This window comes from Helicoverpa zea, chromosome 21 (genome assembly GCF_022581195.2).
Source record: "Helicoverpa zea isolate HzStark_Cry1AcR chromosome 21, ilHelZeax1.1, whole genome shotgun sequence".
NCBI lineage: Eukaryota > Metazoa > Arthropoda > Insecta > Lepidoptera > Noctuidae > Helicoverpa > Helicoverpa zea.
Genome location: NC_061472.1, coordinates 4,419,573 through 4,439,495, shown reverse-complemented (window position 1 = coordinate 4,439,495; position 19,923 = coordinate 4,419,573). Strand labels below are relative to the sequence as shown.

General features: G+C 34.6%; 1 protein-coding gene across 1 annotated transcript in view; it reads right to left on the bottom strand.

Annotated features, from left to right (window-relative positions):
- The window catches only part of LOC124640534 (neuronal PAS domain-containing protein 4B), a 127,782-nt gene that overhangs the window by 52,581 nt on the left and 55,278 nt on the right, over positions 1-19,923 (bottom strand). Inside the window, exons 4-5 of the mRNA XM_047178314.1 lie at positions 3,426-3,487; positions 1,351-1,440 (exon numbers count right to left, since the gene is read on the bottom strand). Of these exons, the coding sequence (XP_047034270.1) occupies positions 1,351-1,440; positions 3,426-3,487 (152 nt within the window). The remainder of the gene's footprint in view (positions 1-1,350; positions 1,441-3,425; positions 3,488-19,923) is intronic.

Here is a 19,923-nt window from a genome sequence, read left to right as displayed (position 1 = left end):
GTTTCTTATGCCAGATATTCTAATTAATAATCTTGCTTAAAATCTAAGTGCCTTACTTTTGAACCCGATCACATCACCCTGTATACAGGGCGCGGTTAACAATAAAACATAGTGATTAATTTCTGTGCGCCGGCGCAAGCTAACGAGGAACTATTTGGGGTCAAACGGTACCATTTGTATCGGACCCACCGGCGTGCTTTGTTACAAAAACTGAAAGTAGTGAACTATCTGGTGATTTCGCTAGTCTTTGAATGTCATCGTATAGAATAAAAAGTTATTTTTTATTTTATTAGGGAAATAAGTTAAGTAATTGAATTTTTACTTTACCTTATTATTTAACACTACTGGATTATTTTGATTAAAATTAATTAATGAGATCATGAGGTATCTATTCTAATATTAAAAAGCTGTTCCTTTTTGTTAGCTTGAACATGCTAATGTCAGGAACTTTTGAGTCCATTTGAAAAAAATATTTCTGTAGATAACCCATATATCAAGATACATTCGAATGCGCGGAGTTGAGCACACGAGACGCATGTGAAAGAACTGCTGGCAGTTCTTAATAAATCGTAAGTAAGTACTCATCATCAGCCTATCGCAGTCCACTGCTGGACATAGGCCTCTCCAAGTGCACGCCACTGAGATCGATTTTCGGCTTCTCGCATCCAGCTCCTGCCAGCCGTTTTGCGCAAGTCATCACTCCACCGTGCCTGAGGACGTCCTACACTACGTTTGCCGAGGCGCGGTCTCCACTCTAGAACTCGTTTACCCCAACGGTTATCGGTTCTTCGGCTAATATGGCCAGCCAACTGCCACTTCAGCTTGCTGATTCGATAGGCTATGTCGATGACCTTGGTTCTCTGACGGATTACCTCATTTCTGATGCGATCCCTCAGAGAAACGCCAAGTAAGTACTGCATGTATGCATAGTTACTATTTCATTATATTTTTATTGCAGTTTTAGCGGTAAGTGATTGCAGTTTTGCACCTCTGATATTTCGGGTAGGTGTTAGCCACATCATTAATGTAACGATGACAGAAGATCTGATACGGTTAATTAAGCTTTTAAAGGTTATTTATTTGTTAAAAGGTTATAAAAGAATATTATTTTATTAATGTGTTGATAGGTAGTTATCGGTTTTATTGAGCGATTAAAAGAGTTTTTAGATTGATTAAGTCTGCATAGCTTTTCCTAATAGTATACTACTGCTCTATTTAGAGTCACTATCATTTTTTTTTATCAATCCCCAAAAAAAACTTAATTAAGATCTCCCGATTGTAACATTAACACTTGAAAATATTATATTATATTATAAGGTTACAATATACCTAAGTTGACAGTTAACTTACCATAGAATGTCCCAAATATTCAGCTGCGTTATCCGATATGTAAAGAAGTTTGCCGTTTTGTGTCATCATCATTAGGAACCCGTTTAGTGCCTGTAGAATAAAAAACAAGTATGAAACAATATTAAAAACATTTAATAACGTCACCCTTAAATTCACTAAAAAGTAATTTAAAGTATTACATATCCCTGATAGAGTTGGATGGATTGAATAGATATCAATCTAAAATAAAGACGAAAAGAATAGAAAGCTAGCTTAATGTTTTAATTTAATCAGGAGGACATAATACATATGAAATTTAACTTCCACGGTGCACCAAGCTTTACTTACAGCAATGCTCTTCTTTCAATGAAGCTAACGCTAAAGTTCTAAGTAACAATTCTATTGTTCAAAGCCATGACTGGCGTAATCATAATGCAACCCAGTCACACTAGTCACCACTTGAGCCTTTCTCAACACAATTTGCAAAAAACAGCCAAAGATCTTGAACTCCTGATATTTAAATAATTTTGAAATAAAATAATTATGTGTTACATTGAATTATGATATTCAATATTCATGAGATAATCATAATTTTACGGAAAACAGTCATTTAACGGTGCTTTGTGTAATTGATTTGCGAATAGTTTATAGTTTTTAAATTCGCATAAATCTGTTTTGAGTTATTCTTTTGTCTTAACTGTTGGGTGATTTATTAGATGTAACATTGTTTAATGCGTTTGTATGTGCTAATAAATGTTTTATTATAGATTAGGATGTCTTTGCATGAAATTGGAGTTCATACAGAATAGTTTTATAGCTATAAATGTGGTTAGACTGGAAGCCATCCCCAACATAGTTGGGAGAAGGTTGGATGCTATTAGACTGAATTGTCATATCGTATTTTACTTGCTATTCCTAAAGACCTATTTAAAGAGCTCCCTTTACCACTTATAATTTAAACAAAAACCAAAAACCTCGCTATAAGATCACTGCTCTAATTTACATTACATTCAACCGTGATACACCTGAGTTATGAACCACATAAATTAAATCGCGGGACAATTGAACTCGATAGTTACACTGCTATCGGTAAAGTAATACTGTAATGTCCCCTAAAGCGATTAGCTTTTGTTTTATTAAATTAAGTAATTCGGACACAGAGGTGTGAGTGAATTCGGCTATTACAGCAGGTTGTACATTTTTTAATTATTAAAATTGATTGATGTACATGCTTAGGCAAAGTATCGATTTTCAAATATAGATAGAAGAAATCAATAGATGAAATATACATAAAAGAAATAAAACAAATCCTTATGTTCAAACTCTAAATGAAAAAGTTAAAATACAATAATCTTTTACGTAAGATCAGAAAATTTTTAGCTTTTCCCACCTGAGTGTCATAATTATATGGTGGTTTTTGCTTGTGATGGACAAATTATTACTGTCCCACCGTGTTAGGTGTGTAATACATGTAATAGTCAATTAAGTGAGGTCAAGCTAGCTTATAATTATCACGTACACAAGTACCGATTTATAAAATATGTGACAAACAAACCCACATTTCGCTTACGTACGTAGGCTAACAATTATTAATAGTACATTTGACCTTACCTTACAAACAACTGACCAAAAAGGTTTATTATGAACTTGTACCGGTTGATTTGAAAAATAGCTTCCAACTTATGATTAAAACCCCCAGAATTAAATATAATGAGTGGTTACTGGAGACCACACCCCACTAATATGGCCTTATGCAATGATTCAAATGGGTATTGTATCCCTTTCTTACTTTCGAAACTCCTGTAAGAGTGAAGGAGAAAAAAATCTTTGGGTACTTTGAGAATTTGTAAATGTGAAATTACGTTGCGTGGGAAAAGTTTTGAAAGAGTTTTTAATTAATTAAGCTAAGGGTTATGGTTCTGGTTTTGCGTGTCGGTTTTTTGTGATATATTATTTACCGGGAATATGGTTTGACGTTGGGGTTATCCTGCTGAGGATGTTAACAGAAGCGATTATGTGGTTCTTGTACTTTTTTATGTTGGAAGTTTCCTTTAATAATATTTGCTTATGATACCAATTAGTTCATTTTTACTGACCTTAGAAAATCCGAAGTTGAGTGTGGTTGATGGTTGGTGGTTGATTTCAAAGCGTTTGAAAACTGTGAACAAAAAAGGATAAACATTATTTTTCTGTGCACATGTTTAATTCTGATATCACTGCTGTGTGTACTTTTCAAAATCATCTAGGCCATAAATCACCAACCTACTGCGGCACCAAGAATGACACAGTTTATCATATTGCAGTATACCTACACAAGTATTGTTATACTATAAAAAGTAACATTAAGTTTTAGTCTCTGTATTTACTGTTGTATACAAATTTCGAACACTTGAGAAATGTGCCCATCATAACGATTGTAAGTTTTGTACTATCATTTAGAAAAATATCAAAAGACATCTACAATTGCAGATAAAACAGTCATTTGAGCAAAGACATTAATGTCAATGGTCGACCGACAAGAAATTGTAACGACATACTTAATACGAAATGTTCTTGTTTAGGCTACTTGCACACAAAACACCTACACTACAGCCTTACTACAAAACTTAAACATCTGTTGAACACCTATCTAAACAAAGTGTGGCTGCAAAACGGACCTTATTTCAACGTCATACATATTATTTCATCTGACATTTTTTAGACAAGTTCAACAGACGTTTAAAAGTTTTTGTGGTACGATGGCTAATGTTCAAAAGAGTAGTCCAATGCATTTTAGTTTGATATTGAAATGAAAAACGTAATTGATAATGCAAGTTGATAGAACTCGCCTTCATACCATAATTGGCAAGCGACGGGGATCTCTAGAAATATGTGGTAATACTCGTATTTTAGAGATTATTCCATCCATTCAAAAGTCCTAATAAAATATTAATTCTCAACAAATTCTACCTAAAAATTCCCTGTGATCTTATAGGTACTTGTGGATTTCCCCTAACATCGACACACTAGTAATTTACGAACAATCGATAATTCGGAGCAGCCACATCGCCGATACACATCTCTATTGAGACGATGTCGAGTATTGTACTCGATGAGCGCTCTCGATCACTCGAACCACTATTGTGAAACCTTTCTCCGAAGATGAAAAATCACGACATTATCAAAATGGTATTTTAAATAGCATGCATTTTTAGTGACGTACAGAATCTGGAGCAGTCCATTTATTGAGAAAAAATCGGCATTTTCATGCGGAATATATGTATAACATCTTGATATTGGTATGACACATACTCTAACTGACGCAATATTAGCATTAAAAAGATAGCCAATCAAATCCACGTGACACTGCTAAATTCGAATCGATGTCAACCACTTACGAGACAAACACTATTCGTAATTAATCGATAGTATCGATCCATACTTTCTCGACCGGCGGCGGCCAGGAAGCATCGATAAACAATAAGCGGCCACCCGATTATATCGATAAGTTATCGGTGGAATAATTCCCGTCTCTAATGGGCCGCCTCAGCGTAAGGGATTTACACTTTCTAAAGTATCTCAAAAGGGTTTCAGTAGAGGATGGATTAGAATATTGATAAGTTATTGTAAAGGTTAGCTCACACTGTACTGTAGAGTTGTGTTGAGACTTAATTTAATTGGTTTAATGTGTGAGTGTAAATGAGATTGCGTTAATGAGTATCAGTAATGAATGAGACTTTTATATTATATTAAATTAGCATTTTTAATAGTAGTTTGCTTATGTTTTTCTATCTATTATTTACTAAATTGATGTAATATTAGAAGCGATATCTTTATTCCGTTTTTTTGGGCAGGAAGAAAAAACTTTCAGTATACAATGTACATACAGTGTATCACATTTAATTATATATTTTTTGTACCTAATATAAAAAAAATACATTAAAAATATATCAAAAAGCAGGCACATCTGAGTGCTCAAGCTCAGAAACTCCCTCAGCATTAGATAAACATCAGAACTATACATTACTGTTTAATAATGCATTCCTGCCGTTACGTGCGACTGAGCTACGATATGTATGCGAAAACTGTGCTTTATGAACCTAACTACCGACGGTTATAGTGGTAACTGTTCAGTTATTTACTGTTCGATGGGGTAACAGCTGTTTACCTCTATATCGAAGTTTTTGTGTGTTTTAAATGAGTTTCATTGTTTAAGTCAGGTTTTGATTTTTTAAAATTATGTGATTTTGATACCTGTTTTTTTTTTAAAAAAAATTTAAGATAGAGCTGTGTATTCTGAAAACCAACCCATATTTTCTCAAGACACACCTCAAAGATCATAATGCAGTACCTATAAGGTAATTATATTAGTAGGAACACACACCAGTGGCTTAATAAACTAAAAATTAGGATTATATAAAATAAAAGTATAAATTCATATTACTCAATTTAATTACTACAAAATATAGATTACTAAGAAAACACAGATTTCTCCACAAAATAAATCAATTTAGCAAGATCGATAGAATTTCAACGCGTGCGCAGTCTTGTATTGCAGACATCGATCTTCAACTTTCGTCGCTGGCTGATAAATACCAACACTTAGGTAATTGATACATACTCGATCAATTACTGATTCTACAGGTACTAGGACACGTGTTGATGATAGGGAGAAGCAAGGAGTATGAATGTGACAACCTATTGAATTTGAATAAATTGACAACCTGTTCAGAAATACTACAATTGTTTACTTATTATATTTTTTGGATACATCAGCATCATGTATTTTATTTTTATATTATTATGGAAGTATATCGTTGTAGGAAGTAAAAGACAATGATAAAGTATCAAACTGATTACAAAAAGCTTTTTATTGTGCATCAGCTCGTATTGCTTGAGAAGTTAAATTTCACATTACTAAAATATGTGTATTTTTGCCATCGATTGACTAGACATAAAGAAGCTAAACTTAATTATTAAATTAACTATGTAGAAGAATTATGTAGGTCCTTACATTGAAGGCCACTATAGGCCAGTATCCATAAAATAAGAAATTTAAGCCACAAAACACACACGGTACCCCAGCGCTACACAGATCCTCCATACTCTTACTCTCACCAACACTTGCTAAACATCTCCTAACAAGACTGATGCCTGCGCAGACGCCGCTAATGCGTGCGATTGCAGTACGTATGGCGCACTGCATCACTGTTGCAGCCTGATAGTTTCACTGCACCACACTTGAAATTAAGTACATTGGAGGTATAAGTCGGGGGGAAAAGGTTGTGGGTAATTGGGAATATTGATGTACCTAGTTCAAAAGGATTATGATATACACATACATATATTTATCCTAGCTATAATAACATGTCTGTCTAATAAATGCGGAAGTCAATATGTCTGTCGGGCTTTGACGCCAAATCTACTCAAACAATTTAAATGATAGGTGCAGACTTCCACAGATGAAGGGCGGGCGTTTTGGGGTCTGTCTTTTGTTTTGACGTTCGAAAAGTGCTGATTTTCAGCCTACTTTGACTAAATGACTTTTAATTTTGATTTGATTTGATTTGATTGAGATAGTCTGGATAACCATGGGTACCTTTTTAATTGGCTGGTGGAAGTGGTTTAAAAACATACTTTTGATCATTTGCAAACCAACATTAAAACTCTTATTCAGTAGTTTCTAGATTAGAGTAATAGACAGAAGTTCGCTTTACATAACAACATGTACCAAGTAGTAATTATAAACACCCGCAAATAAAAATACCCGCTAAATAACACTCAAACAAATAACCAAAACAATTAACTAAATACCCAATTTACTCACCACTTAAACACATTAAAATCAACTTGAATAAATCGACAAATATTAATACACTTAAGTAACATCATAAAAACGCGTAAGAAATTCACCTAATACCAATATAATGGTTTGCCTGAGGCTGGAGTAAGTCAAATGGGTTTGTAACTGATTCAAATGTACTACATTTGTTAGGACGAGTCTTAAGATTGTTTCGTTACATTAACTTAATGTTTACACGGAATGCTTGGCTGTCGGTAATTAAATATTGTGGACGTGGTGTTATGTTGTAGGATGAATTTGTGAAGTATTTATTTTTAAATATTAAACTGTGAGGAAATGAGTTTTTTGCAGACTGCTTTGGAGCTTATGTAAAAGAAAAATAGTATTTTAGGATTTGAATCGAATCTAATCGAAGGTTGCAAACATACCTTTAGCATACTTATAGGCATTTTCTAGTTAAATATTAATACTCGAGCATACAAAAAATACTGCTTCTAACTTATACGAACTTTATTTCCCTTGAAAACCACAGATATAAAATCTGAAATAGATCATACGTAGTAAGAAAATAAATAAACAAAATTATCTTTTCAACGCCCTTTCATCCGCTTTCCCAACTAAATCAAAACCTATCGACTGAACCCATTTCCCATAGAATTCCCACAACATTCACGCTGTTATGGTGTCCATAAATAATGGCGAAGCACGTGCCCATCGCCATAATCGTTACACTAATTAATTAGCTACGAGTGGAAGCGAGCGAAGTGAAGCGAGCGAAGTGAATGCGCGCGCGCACGCCTAATCAATTCTAATGTACGCCACATTTGTTTATACGGAACTGTAGTTTTTTTTTTTAATTTGTTGCGATTTTTGGGTTGCTGTTGTGAATCAGTTTGTATATGGTTAAAACGAATGGCATTGCTCATAGTTTTTATATAAAGAGTAAGGAATGTAAATTAATATGTATATGTATTTTAACAGTGGATAGCAGCTGCTGCGGTTTCCAACCTAGCAGTTTTCCACGGGGGCTTCTTATTTGAGATGCTGGCGAAATCTGAAAAAACTAGTATCTGCTCAAAACACCACAAAATTCGCGATCTGCAAGCGATCTGGCAGATGAAAGTTAACTTTGCGATTTGTAGTGCTTTTCACATCAAAAATGGCTAGAACATTAAATAAAATCATAAATAGACTTTAAAAATATTTTACAAAACCCCAACAAAAATGCCCATTAAAAATAAAACTATTCTAACACTGGCTAAGGGTATAAAGTGAGTGTTCGTTTAAAGGCGAGCTTCAGGTGGTTCGCTAAATTGAGATGTTCGTTAGCCGTAATGGTATGTATCTCGTCAATCGGAGCCAGTTATTTCTGTCGCCCGGCTTGTGCTGGTCACTGATCCTTTTTAATAATGCCTTGGATTATTGTGGGTATTGTTAGATTGACCAGTTTTTGGTAAGAATTGCGAAGGAGAATATTGTGAGATTTATATTTCGAATTTTAGGTTCTAAAAGTTACTCGATAGAATATTTTACACTTGCATCTGCACTTGACATTTATGGTGTCATTATAAAAACATTAATTACACGGTTATATGACTCTGACTGTCTTTATAAACAAATATGTAAATATAATAAGTACCTCGCTCCGTTGTTTTCACTAAACGTTTTCTACACTTTCTCTTAGGTACCTATATAATTTAAAACCTAATACAGATACGCAACTGTCTGTTTTCCTAGTTTCTATATAAGATTTAGCTAAAAGAAAAACATATAGGGCGTTCTATTTTCGTAAAACCGTAAACTGTCTCACGACATAACCGTTCAATCATTAGTCGTTTAAAGTGGTGCTCCCAGTCCCAACGTACCACCCCACTTATGCAAATCCCACAGTCAATTACTACAGAAGAAATTGTTGCGGGCCTCGCGAGTCGTGCGAGGCCTTTTCGGGTAGGACTCGAGGTCCGTATTGTCTGTGAGTCGGAGTGGGGAGGAGTGGTGAGTTCATTATGTAATGTATTGGTAACGGGAGTCGGGAAATTGGATTAGAGTTCGCTGAGGGGATTGTGGAGTGAGGGAAATTTTGTTCAGAGTAATAGGAGTAGGACTTTTTGGTACAAGATATTTTTGACTTGGATTGTTCATAAAAGGAAATGAATCACACTTACATAAGTAGCTTTAGGTTGCTCTGACTACAATGTCTTTTCACATAAGAGATGTGAAATGTCATAATATAATAACGATCAGTTTTTACTAGAATTTTGCATTCTAAAATGTGTGACACAGTTAAACTTAAAGATCAACTCTGATTATGTAGTAACTGTTAACAGATTACTGTCACAATCCCTTACAAAACCAAACAAACTTAGTATATACAGTAAAAGCCAACACGTCTAATTTAGCCAACACTTAGATCAATCAAAGAAACCCGTGAAACGCACACCAACTGTCAACATTACGCAACATTAAACGCATCCTAAGGTCACCTTCACACCAGCTGTCTTGCCGACAATTAACGCTTCAAGCGCCTCAAACAGATTGGCTTGTCATGCCAACCGGCTCGTGTGAGGCGGCCTTTATGTAGCTACAAATTGACGGCTGTTTGAAAGTTTGATGGGTACGTAAACTGTGGGAGAAATTGTTTCTAATTAGACTGGGCTGTGTGTGTTTAGTGTGAATCTATAATCATATTACTTATATGTCTCTTTCGTTGGAAGCATTATTTTCAGAATCTGATAACCCGATTTAAAACATTTAAGTGTATATTATTAGTGCCTGTTTGTCAAAAAACCAAAGGCTACAATTTCTCCAGGATTACGAAAGAGTTTCCCGGAAAATTGCTTGTAAGTCAAGTAAGCGATTTACCGAGTAAAGGTTTTGTAGTTTCTAGTCTGACTTGTAGACGAGTAAATATTTATTTTGAAAAACAGTTTTCAATGAGACCTCTTGTTGACTCTCTCTTCTTGAAAGGTAGAGGTTACATTCCTATCCTTGATTGTATTAAATTTTTAAATGCAATGATTAATTCCTCATTTTAAAAGCCCAACCTACGGAGTAGTTAGAACTTTACCAGCTACAATCTAGCATCTCAATTCAAAGAATTAAATTGATTAATAGAATAACAAATTGATATTTTTTCCATAGAATATGACTCGAGTATTTCAACCCGCTGTTACTATGTCAAGGAACATTAATTACTCCGAGACTCGTCGAGAGTATAATTAATCTTAACACATATTGATATAGTGTTATACCTATTAAACGAATTATTTGATACCCTTGACATTTCGCTTTTTTTCAATAAAAATAAACATTCCGGTAACTGCTCCATCAAATAAACAAAATTAAGAAGAACACAGGTACGTGTTATTTTTAATCGATATAATATATTCGAGTCGATAGGCCGCGTAAATACAGGTCATTCGATTTATAAATCAAACTCGAAATCGATTTCAACAAGTGGCTATTAATTAAGTTGTAGTTAGATTAGAAATTAGATAGAGCAACAGTTGGGCGGCGACGCTAGTAAATATATGGGGTCTATTATTAAAATTATCTATACTTTTAAGTGATCGGTGCAATCGTCCAAAATAGAGGTGTGAAGTGATGAAACTCGGTGCCACTCGATATTTTTCTTAACTTGTAATTATACGTTTTATCGACTCGTATTTTCGGGAAACTCTAACTGTTTATTAAGTTACATATTACGTAAGAGTACCACCTGTTGGTATTTTATTTTTATAGTAAGTGTTAGTTTGGTTTACAAGGTTATTTTGTACAATTGTTGGTACATTTGTATCGTAAAAGTTTTGAGAAAAACGTTACTAAAACCACAAAATTACCTTCAAATTACACTAACATATATTATTTGATCACTAGCCGTTAATTTCTAAATAAATCACACGCATTCCGTCTTGATTGGCTGTCAACATTGACAAATAAAAATTGCGAAGCAAACATGAATGAAATATGATATTTCTTTTCATTAATCTATCGATCAATAGTTTGGAACTGCGTCAGATGATTAAGTCATCAATTTTAATTATATTACATTCGCTAAAGTAATGACAAGGTGTGTCGTTTGCTTGAGTTTGAACAAACGAATTGATTCAATGTAATGGTGTAATGTCGCAATGTTAAATAAGAAGTGCCTTTGTGATTTACTGGCTTGATCTTGTATTATTTTTTGTATGAGGTAATATAGTAACCTGCAAGTAAGTACCATTACTTACTGTTAAAAATATTACACTTACAGTTGAAAAATAAAACTTAAAAGTAAGTAAGCTATGGAATCATTGTAGGTACCTCCGTCTTTTGCCATATTGCCCGAAAACAAAAAAAGGAACCACCCATTTTTAACAAATATCAGTTTTATATTCACTGAAGAATGTTGATGACAGAAAAATTAACTCCTATACAGATTTGTTAACGAATGATAAATTGCATATAAGTGGACGTAAACATATGATCTGCTAATTGAAAACTAATGCATGCAATCTGCGCCATCCATCAAAATTGCAATTACTTATTATATTTTACTTTTTTATCCTGTCAACGTATTAATTTAACTATATTTTCTAATGTATAATAGTTAGGTATTTATTCAATATATTTTTAATTGGTTAAGTTAATGCTCACTGCAGTTTATTTAAATATAAACTAGCTTCGACTTGCGGTGTCTATTTTCACTTCTAGTGGAAACTACTCCGCATATAATAATCCTATTAATTGGTGTTTTTTTTTTGTAACTTAGAGTGGGGTGATACGATGTTAAACTAAATAGAGATGGTTTTCACAAACCCTTAAATATAATCCCACCGAAACGCTTAAAAAGATTACTTGCATCGTCTACTACTACATAATAAATATACTGTTTCTACAAAACTATGCCTACATATATACGTATAACTCCAAAGTTACATTGTTACACATTCAAGATGACTCACCTTACACTCACGGACAAAAATATCTACCTACATACCACTCAATGAAAAACAACTATCAGTACACACATTGCATTAAAACGTATCGAACATCCAAAAACATCCGTTATCATACATCCTAGAATACAGTTCCGTGAAGAAGTTCCCTCGAACGTTAAGAGTAAGAGCATACTACAAACTTTTAGTCGGCCGACAGTTGGTTTGGGTTTTGGGTTTTAAATAATTTCTTAGTACATATAAGCTTAATTTGCATTGTATAACTTTCTCAGGAATAGCTATAAAAGTAGGTCATCCTCCGAGCCTCGGCTTCCAGTCTAACCGGATTCAGCTGAGTACCAGTGCTTTACAAGAAGCGACTGCCTATCTGACCTCCTCAACCCAGTTACCCGGGCAACCCGATACCCCTTGGTTAGACTGGTGTCAGACTTACTGGCTTCTGACTACCCGTAACGACTGCCAAGGATGTTCAATGACAGCCGGGACCTACAGTTTAACGTGCCATCCGAAACACAGTCAGTGGTGTCTAAGATATACTTAGAAAGTACATACAAACTTAGAAAAGTTGCATTGGTACTTGCCTGACCTGGGATCGAACCTATAAGCTATAAAAGTAGGTATTATAATTAATTGTATTTTTAAAGTTTGTCTGCGGATTTTTTTCCATGAATTCCATGAGACCAATTCTTTGGAACCATCCAACTAGTCAGACGTTTCAAAAGAACTTTCATAGGTCTATTTGAAATATATATTTTTTACTTTGACATTGGGCCCAGAAATCTGTATGAAGATGAATGGAAGTAGGTACACGAAACAACGATCAGGTATTTGAACAGACCCAACTAAAAACTTTGATTCCATTTACGATTCAAAAAAAAACTAAAACCGAGCCAACAATCGGCCAACTTTTTAGTCTGCAATGTGCGCGTAGATTAAAACATTGATGAAATCATCATTACTGGTTTAAGCTGACCTTTTGTACCGTAACTGAGGATTTTTTTACCATTAAAACAATTGAAAGTGCGATCGGCACTTGATTTTAAGGTCATTTATCAAAGATGAGTTTTTGTTTTGTGCTGTGTTGATTGCAATATGGTGTGCAATACTGGCTGAATCTCATGGTTCCACCCGCGTCTTGAGGGAACTCCTTCCCGTACATGGATAAAAGTAGCATATTAAGTGTCGTTTCTCACTCGGATTTTGACAATAAGTTTCGTAAATGTCGAAATGGATAAAATCAATCGTTACATTATTTAAGATCATTAAAAAGAATGCAACGTAAGCTTTTATATTCAAAGCTTAACAGCAATAAACTTTTTTTTTTTTTTAATCTTTTATTTTTAGAGGCTTAAACGCTGCTGCGTTATGCCAGCCTCGTAAGGTTTTACACAAATTAAATTAAAAAAACACATAATAAACTCGATATACAAATTAATCAATAAAAAATTTAGTGAATTGAATTAAATATTGTGCATTCAAAGACTCGATGCCAGAGCCATTCGATATAATCGATGGCGACATGCACAATGGTAAATCCCACGCCTTACTTGAGAGACAACCCGAAACAGAATATAAAAAATTAACTAAGGATTGAATGAAAAAATAAATTAAAATAAACTGATAATAAAATACACGAACTAAAAAGAATCTCTCCTCAAAAACACATCTTTTACAAATTTATAGATAGCAACACTCTGTTCCGAGAGAGGTCTCCCAAGCAAAACATTAACTCCACCACTATACATATCGCTACCGATCGCCGTACACAGCTGTAGCCTCAAGTCGTCGAATGCACAACATTCTAACAGAATGTGGTATAAGTCGTCCACTACTTGATGAGTGCAGGTATTGCATAACGGGGATGGTTTCACACCCATCAAGTGCAGAAACCTATTAGCAGGCACATGGCCTGACCTTATTCTAAATGCTAACACTAAAAGTTCTCTCGGCATGTTACCCACGTCAAACCAAGGAGCTCGAGGCAGATCATGCTGAATAGTTCTGTACCACAGACCTTTTCTTGCTGTAACAAAACTAAAATGTTCCTCCCACAAATTATGACAAAACTTTTTCATGTGAGGAATAAGCTCAGTAAAATAAGGGTCACCGGGAATAACTATGCCATCAGCAATAGCCTCGGAAGCTAGCTTGTCAGCCATTTCATTTCCCGGGACACCTATGTGAGAAGTTATCCATTGAATTTTAATATTTACAAGTTGTTTCTGAAGAAATTGTATACTCTTTAATGCCTCGTATGCAATCGGCATGCCTCGAACTCCGGATACACAACGAATCAAATGCTGTAAAGCGCTCTTGGAGTCGGTCATAATCACAACATTCTTATACGGCAAACTGTGAACATAGGACAAAGCTTCTACTATAGCCGTTAATTCAGCTCTCATGATACAGGCGTCATTGCACAATTTAAATTTCATACTAGTGTTTGTTTGGACATCAAAAAATGCTGCGCCAACACCATGAACACTTTTAGAGCCATCGGTAAATATAAAATAATAACTATCGTATCTACATCTAAACATATTAGAAATCAACATTCTTAAATTTGCCACACTCATTGAACGCTTTGGTACACCTAATTCGTCAACATTACAAATAACACAATCTCGAATATTAATATTTGATACCCAAGTATCCAAGCTATACATGTCTAATATAGGGGACTTATGCACAATATTGTTATTGAACTTATTATAAATATCAATCAATATGGGTTTATTCTTATTCCTCCAATATGCATTGGTGCACAAAACAGATAGTTCTTGTAATAAAGATAAAGTTGCATCATTGGAAAAGGAGCTCAACCTCAGCCAATACCTGCAGGCTAGCCAATATCTCCTCACAAATAGTGGTGACACGCAGAGCTCACTCTCCATCACACAAATAGGTGTTGAACGAATGAAACCACCACAAATTCTTAATGCACGATTTTGTAAAACATCTAGTTTATACAAATGCGTCTTAGCACTATTACCGTATAAAAAACTAGCATAATCAATTCGACTTCTAACAAGTGAGATGTACAGTCTCCTTAAATGTTTCGGATGAATGCCCCAAGATTTCCCAGCTAAAGTTTTAAGAATATTTAAATATTTGTAAGCTTTCTCACATGTCTCGTTTATGTGAGCTCCCCAACGAAGTGATGAATCAAGCCACAACCCCAGATATTTAATTTTATCAACAACTTTCAATTCCTTTTTATTAATACTAATGTGGACATTCGTTAAGCACCTAGACCTACTAAACAGACAAACATTTGATTTTGATTCCGACAGAAATAATCCCATTTCACCTAAATTTTTAACAAGAACATCTAAAGCTGTGTACAAGTGACTGATGGCTGAATCTAAATTATGTTTATTTGAAGACACATAGAGAACAAAATCGTCTGCATACTGTGATACATTACAGCTAGTGATTGATTTACAAATATTCATAGTTGCAATATTAAACAGGAGAGGAGATAATGGGTCACCTTGAGCTAAACCTACACTTGCCTGTCTTACTAGGATACCATCCATTCCCGTATCGATTTGTAAATACCTTTGACTCAAATAATTAAAAATATATGTACAAAGCTTCCCCCCAACCCCAATTCTATTTAACAAGGAAATCATTCTATTAATATTTACATTATTATAAGCGTTATTTATATCAACAAAACATGCAATAGTGGCCATATTTTTAGAAAACCCAATCTGAATGGATGATATTAACCGTGTTAGGTTGTCCAAGCACGAGCGTGACCTACGAAAACCAACAGTGGAAGGAGACAAAAGGTATGATTTCTCTACGAACCATTCAAGACGTTTCAGTAAAACTCCATGAAATACTTTACATGGGCAAGACATCAGGGAAATAGGCCGCAGGGAATTAGAACTATTGGGGTCTCTACCGGGCTTAGGAATCGGAACTACCTTTATGCTTCTCCACTGGTTTGGTATTATACCAGTTTGTAGTATTAAATTATATATATGTAACAAAAACTTTTTACCTGTAACAGACAAATTGAAAAGCATAGAATAAGATATATTATCTACGCCTGGCGACGTATCTTTGTGCTTCAAGCAATTTAACAATTCAAACAATGTTATATCTTCTTCCATGGCACATGAACCCTCCATAAAAAGTGGTGGTTCCTCGCAAGCTAAATCAGGTGTCAAGGATTGTAATAGCTCTCTGCATTTGTCAGAATCAACACAACGGTTACCATACCTCCCACCTTTTACCCATCTCATTCTTTTCCACATCTCTGACGCGGATGTTTCTGAATCAATACTCGTGCAGAATTCCTTCCAGCCCGTAGAACGAGCTTTGCCAACCAATTTTCGGGCTGTATTTATTTTAGCCATATACATATCATAATTATCTGGAATAGGATTACGTCTTAATTTTGCCAATGCCAAGCGTCTCTCGGCTACGGCCTTAGACAACTCTGAAGTCCAATAAGGTTTCGGTACAAATTTTGCTGTAGGATCCTGACAGATTTTAATCCATGGAATTGTCTCTTCAGCTACCTGATCAATTTTGGATGCAAATAAGTTATAAGATTCCTGAACACTCAACGAAAGATCTACATTAGCGAACGCTTCTTCCGATTTTTCGCGGTATTCACTCCACCGAGCTTGCTTAAAGTTACGTCGCTTTATGAAATTATTTACAGATTCATAACCGTACTTCATTTTGATTACGATGTGATCACTGCCTAGTGACTCATTTGTAGTCTCCCAAGACATTTTTGTAGCTAGATCAGTAGAAACAAATGAAGCATCTGGAGAAGATTGTTGTAAAAATCCATTAACAGACTTAATTCTTGTAGCATTTCCATCATTCAAACACAAATAATCTTTATCAAAATAAGCGTCATATACCATCTCTCCCCGTCGATCAGTCTTATTTGACCAGGTTATATGATGCGCATTAAAATCACCAACAATTAATGTTTCTTTATCAAATCTGTTAAAAATATAATGCCAGTCGGACTGATTAGTAATAGATGAGGGGGGGCAATAAATTGAAATAATGTTCTTTATTCCAGGCACATTAAAAACTTCGACGATGATCATCTCAATACTAGAATTGGGATGTACAACATCTCTGTGCAAGACTTTAATTGACTTATGCGTTATAACACATACACCTCCATAGGAATCCAATCTATCCTTTCTGATAATGTTATAGTTACTAATATTTAAAGATTTGTCAGAAGATAACCAAGTTTCACTTACAACAGCAATGTGTATCTTTTCCCGTAGTAACAAACATTGAAAATCATCTGTTTTAGGGCTTAAACTGTTCGCATTCCACTGTAGAATGGTAACAACTCTATTTTTTGTGTTGAAGTTCTTATCCATTGTTAGAGCACCCTAGTACCTCCAGCAAAAAATCAACACTCAGAAAACTCTTCAGGAATGACTTTAATTCTGTAGTAAAATATTTTATAACTGCGATTATTTTGGCTTCCATGCAACTGTTTCCACTAAAAATTTCTTTTATATTCTTCAAAAATCGTTTTAGACTGAAATCATGCTTTTTACGAGATTTATCACCTGATTGGGACTCAGTATTCTCTATATTTTCTGCCAAAAATTCCGATATCTCTTCATCCTCAACTGGGCATCTTATTTTTTTACGCCTGCCTTTCTTGACTTTTGTAATTTTATTTTTGAGAGTCTTCTTAGAACGAACCAAAAGTTTATTCGAATTCAGAATAGGAGACATTCTATCTTCATCCGAATTTTCAGTAGGCAGGAATGACTGCTTGACAACATCTGAATAGGATTTTCCAGCCTTTACCTCGGCTCTAGTAAATTCATCGACAGTAAATAAATTCGGACTAGGTACTACTACATTCTTATTTTCTTTATTTTTAATAAGAGCCATTTTGTATGTGCAATTATGTTTGCACATTATATCTCTAATTTCTTTTTCACGTAAAAATGCCGGGCACTTGCTTTTCACCATAGACATGTGGTCTCCTTTACAATTAACACATTGAAAATTAATTGTTTCACAATTGTCATGCTCGCCACCACATTTCGGACAAATCTGCTTTTTATTAGGACAAAATGCTTTAATATGTCCGTATTTCCAGCATTTTGAACACTGGGTAACAAGGAAATTAAAAGGCAATACTTCCATCCTCATACCGTACGCAAAAACACACGGAGGTAAAATAGGACCTTGAAAACAAATGCGAATACTCGCACTTGCAACCCATTTGCCTTCATCGTTTCTCCGGCTTAAACGTTTTACGGATAAAATATCAACCTCACATTCTAGTATGTCCTTAATGCTATTGTCATCCAGATCGAGGTCTATTTCTTTAATTAAGCCGTAGGAAACATTTACCTCATTAGTCTTCTTACAGACCCATCCTCTTTGTTTGATAGATGCAGAAGATAATAGTTTATCTGCAGCATAGTTACTTTTAAATCTAATCAAAATTTTGTATGGACTTTTGTAAACAATCCTCATTATTTCCGGAATTTTTTCAGTACTTAATAATTTTGCTAGCGTAATCTGTTTCGGAAGGACTTCTTTTGATATAACCGATACTTCAACATATTCAGGATTATCACTCACGAACGATTTTCCTGGAGAAAATCCAGAACGCGGTGTAGTAACTTTAGCTTTCTTACCACGCTTACCTACCGTAATGAACTCTCCATTCTGTATATCATCATCCGGACTTGAATCATCTCTGCCTCTTTTATTCCCAACTTTCAAAATGCTTTCAGTGTCACCCTCTTCTAAATCAGACGTACCATCAGTATTGTGTATCATAGCTCGTAAGGTCACAGAGCTAGAATGACAGCTGCTACCGTCCTCCTCGTCGCAACCGCTTTCCATTATTTATAGAAACTTTTTTATGAAGAAAAAAATGACAAATGCCAACTTTGACAATTAAAATAAGCTGAAATTTTATTTAGAAATTATGCTGAAAAATGGTTGTATCACTGGTAATTTGTGACACAAACACCATAATTATGTCCAAAGATATAATATGTTTTAGTAGTAACAGTCACTCACTTCAAAACTTACACAAACTCGCATAAAATAATTATTATACCGGAGCAAAACTAAACAATGTTGTCGCGTCAAAATCACGATGACAGATGAGCAATAAACTTATATAACAATTGATTTTAATGGCTACCTCGGATTACCGAACAACAGAAGTTCTCGATCAAAACAATACATTACGTTATTGATTGATAAACTCTTAGCTTAGAACAAAAAGGTTGTAATCCAACACGTGAGCACTCGACGTCAAACGTCTTTCATCGATTCGAATCGCCCATTGTATCGATTAAACGCGTGTTGTAATCGATTGTATCAATCGATATGAATAAAAAAATATTATTATTATTTCCGACCTTACCCAAGGCGTTAATTGTTGCTGGAATAGTTAACTGACAATTAATTTAATTAAGAATGTTGTAAATGTGTGCTTGTGGGTCTGTGGGTCTGTGGTACTAGGAGGTCAGATTGCAAAGTGGTTCAGTTCATGGTGACCCTATTTCGTGTTTATGGGTTGTTGCAAAAATTTGAATTTCGTTAGTGTTTTTATGGTGTTTGCGAAATTATTCTGTTACTTTTTCATGTTCATGTTTCGATATTGAGGGAAAATATCTTTATAGCTTTTAGTTCTAAAAATATCTTGTAATATTTAATGGCATCGATAATTCGCATCATTCAAGACCGAGAAAAAAATACTCAAATTAAGACTCAATTGTATTTACTAGGATCTATATTTTTTTACACGGAATACAAAATATGTAAAACGAAACAACGTAGAAAAATGTTTTTCACACAGGCAGTATCATATTCATTATTACATATTTCATACTTCAC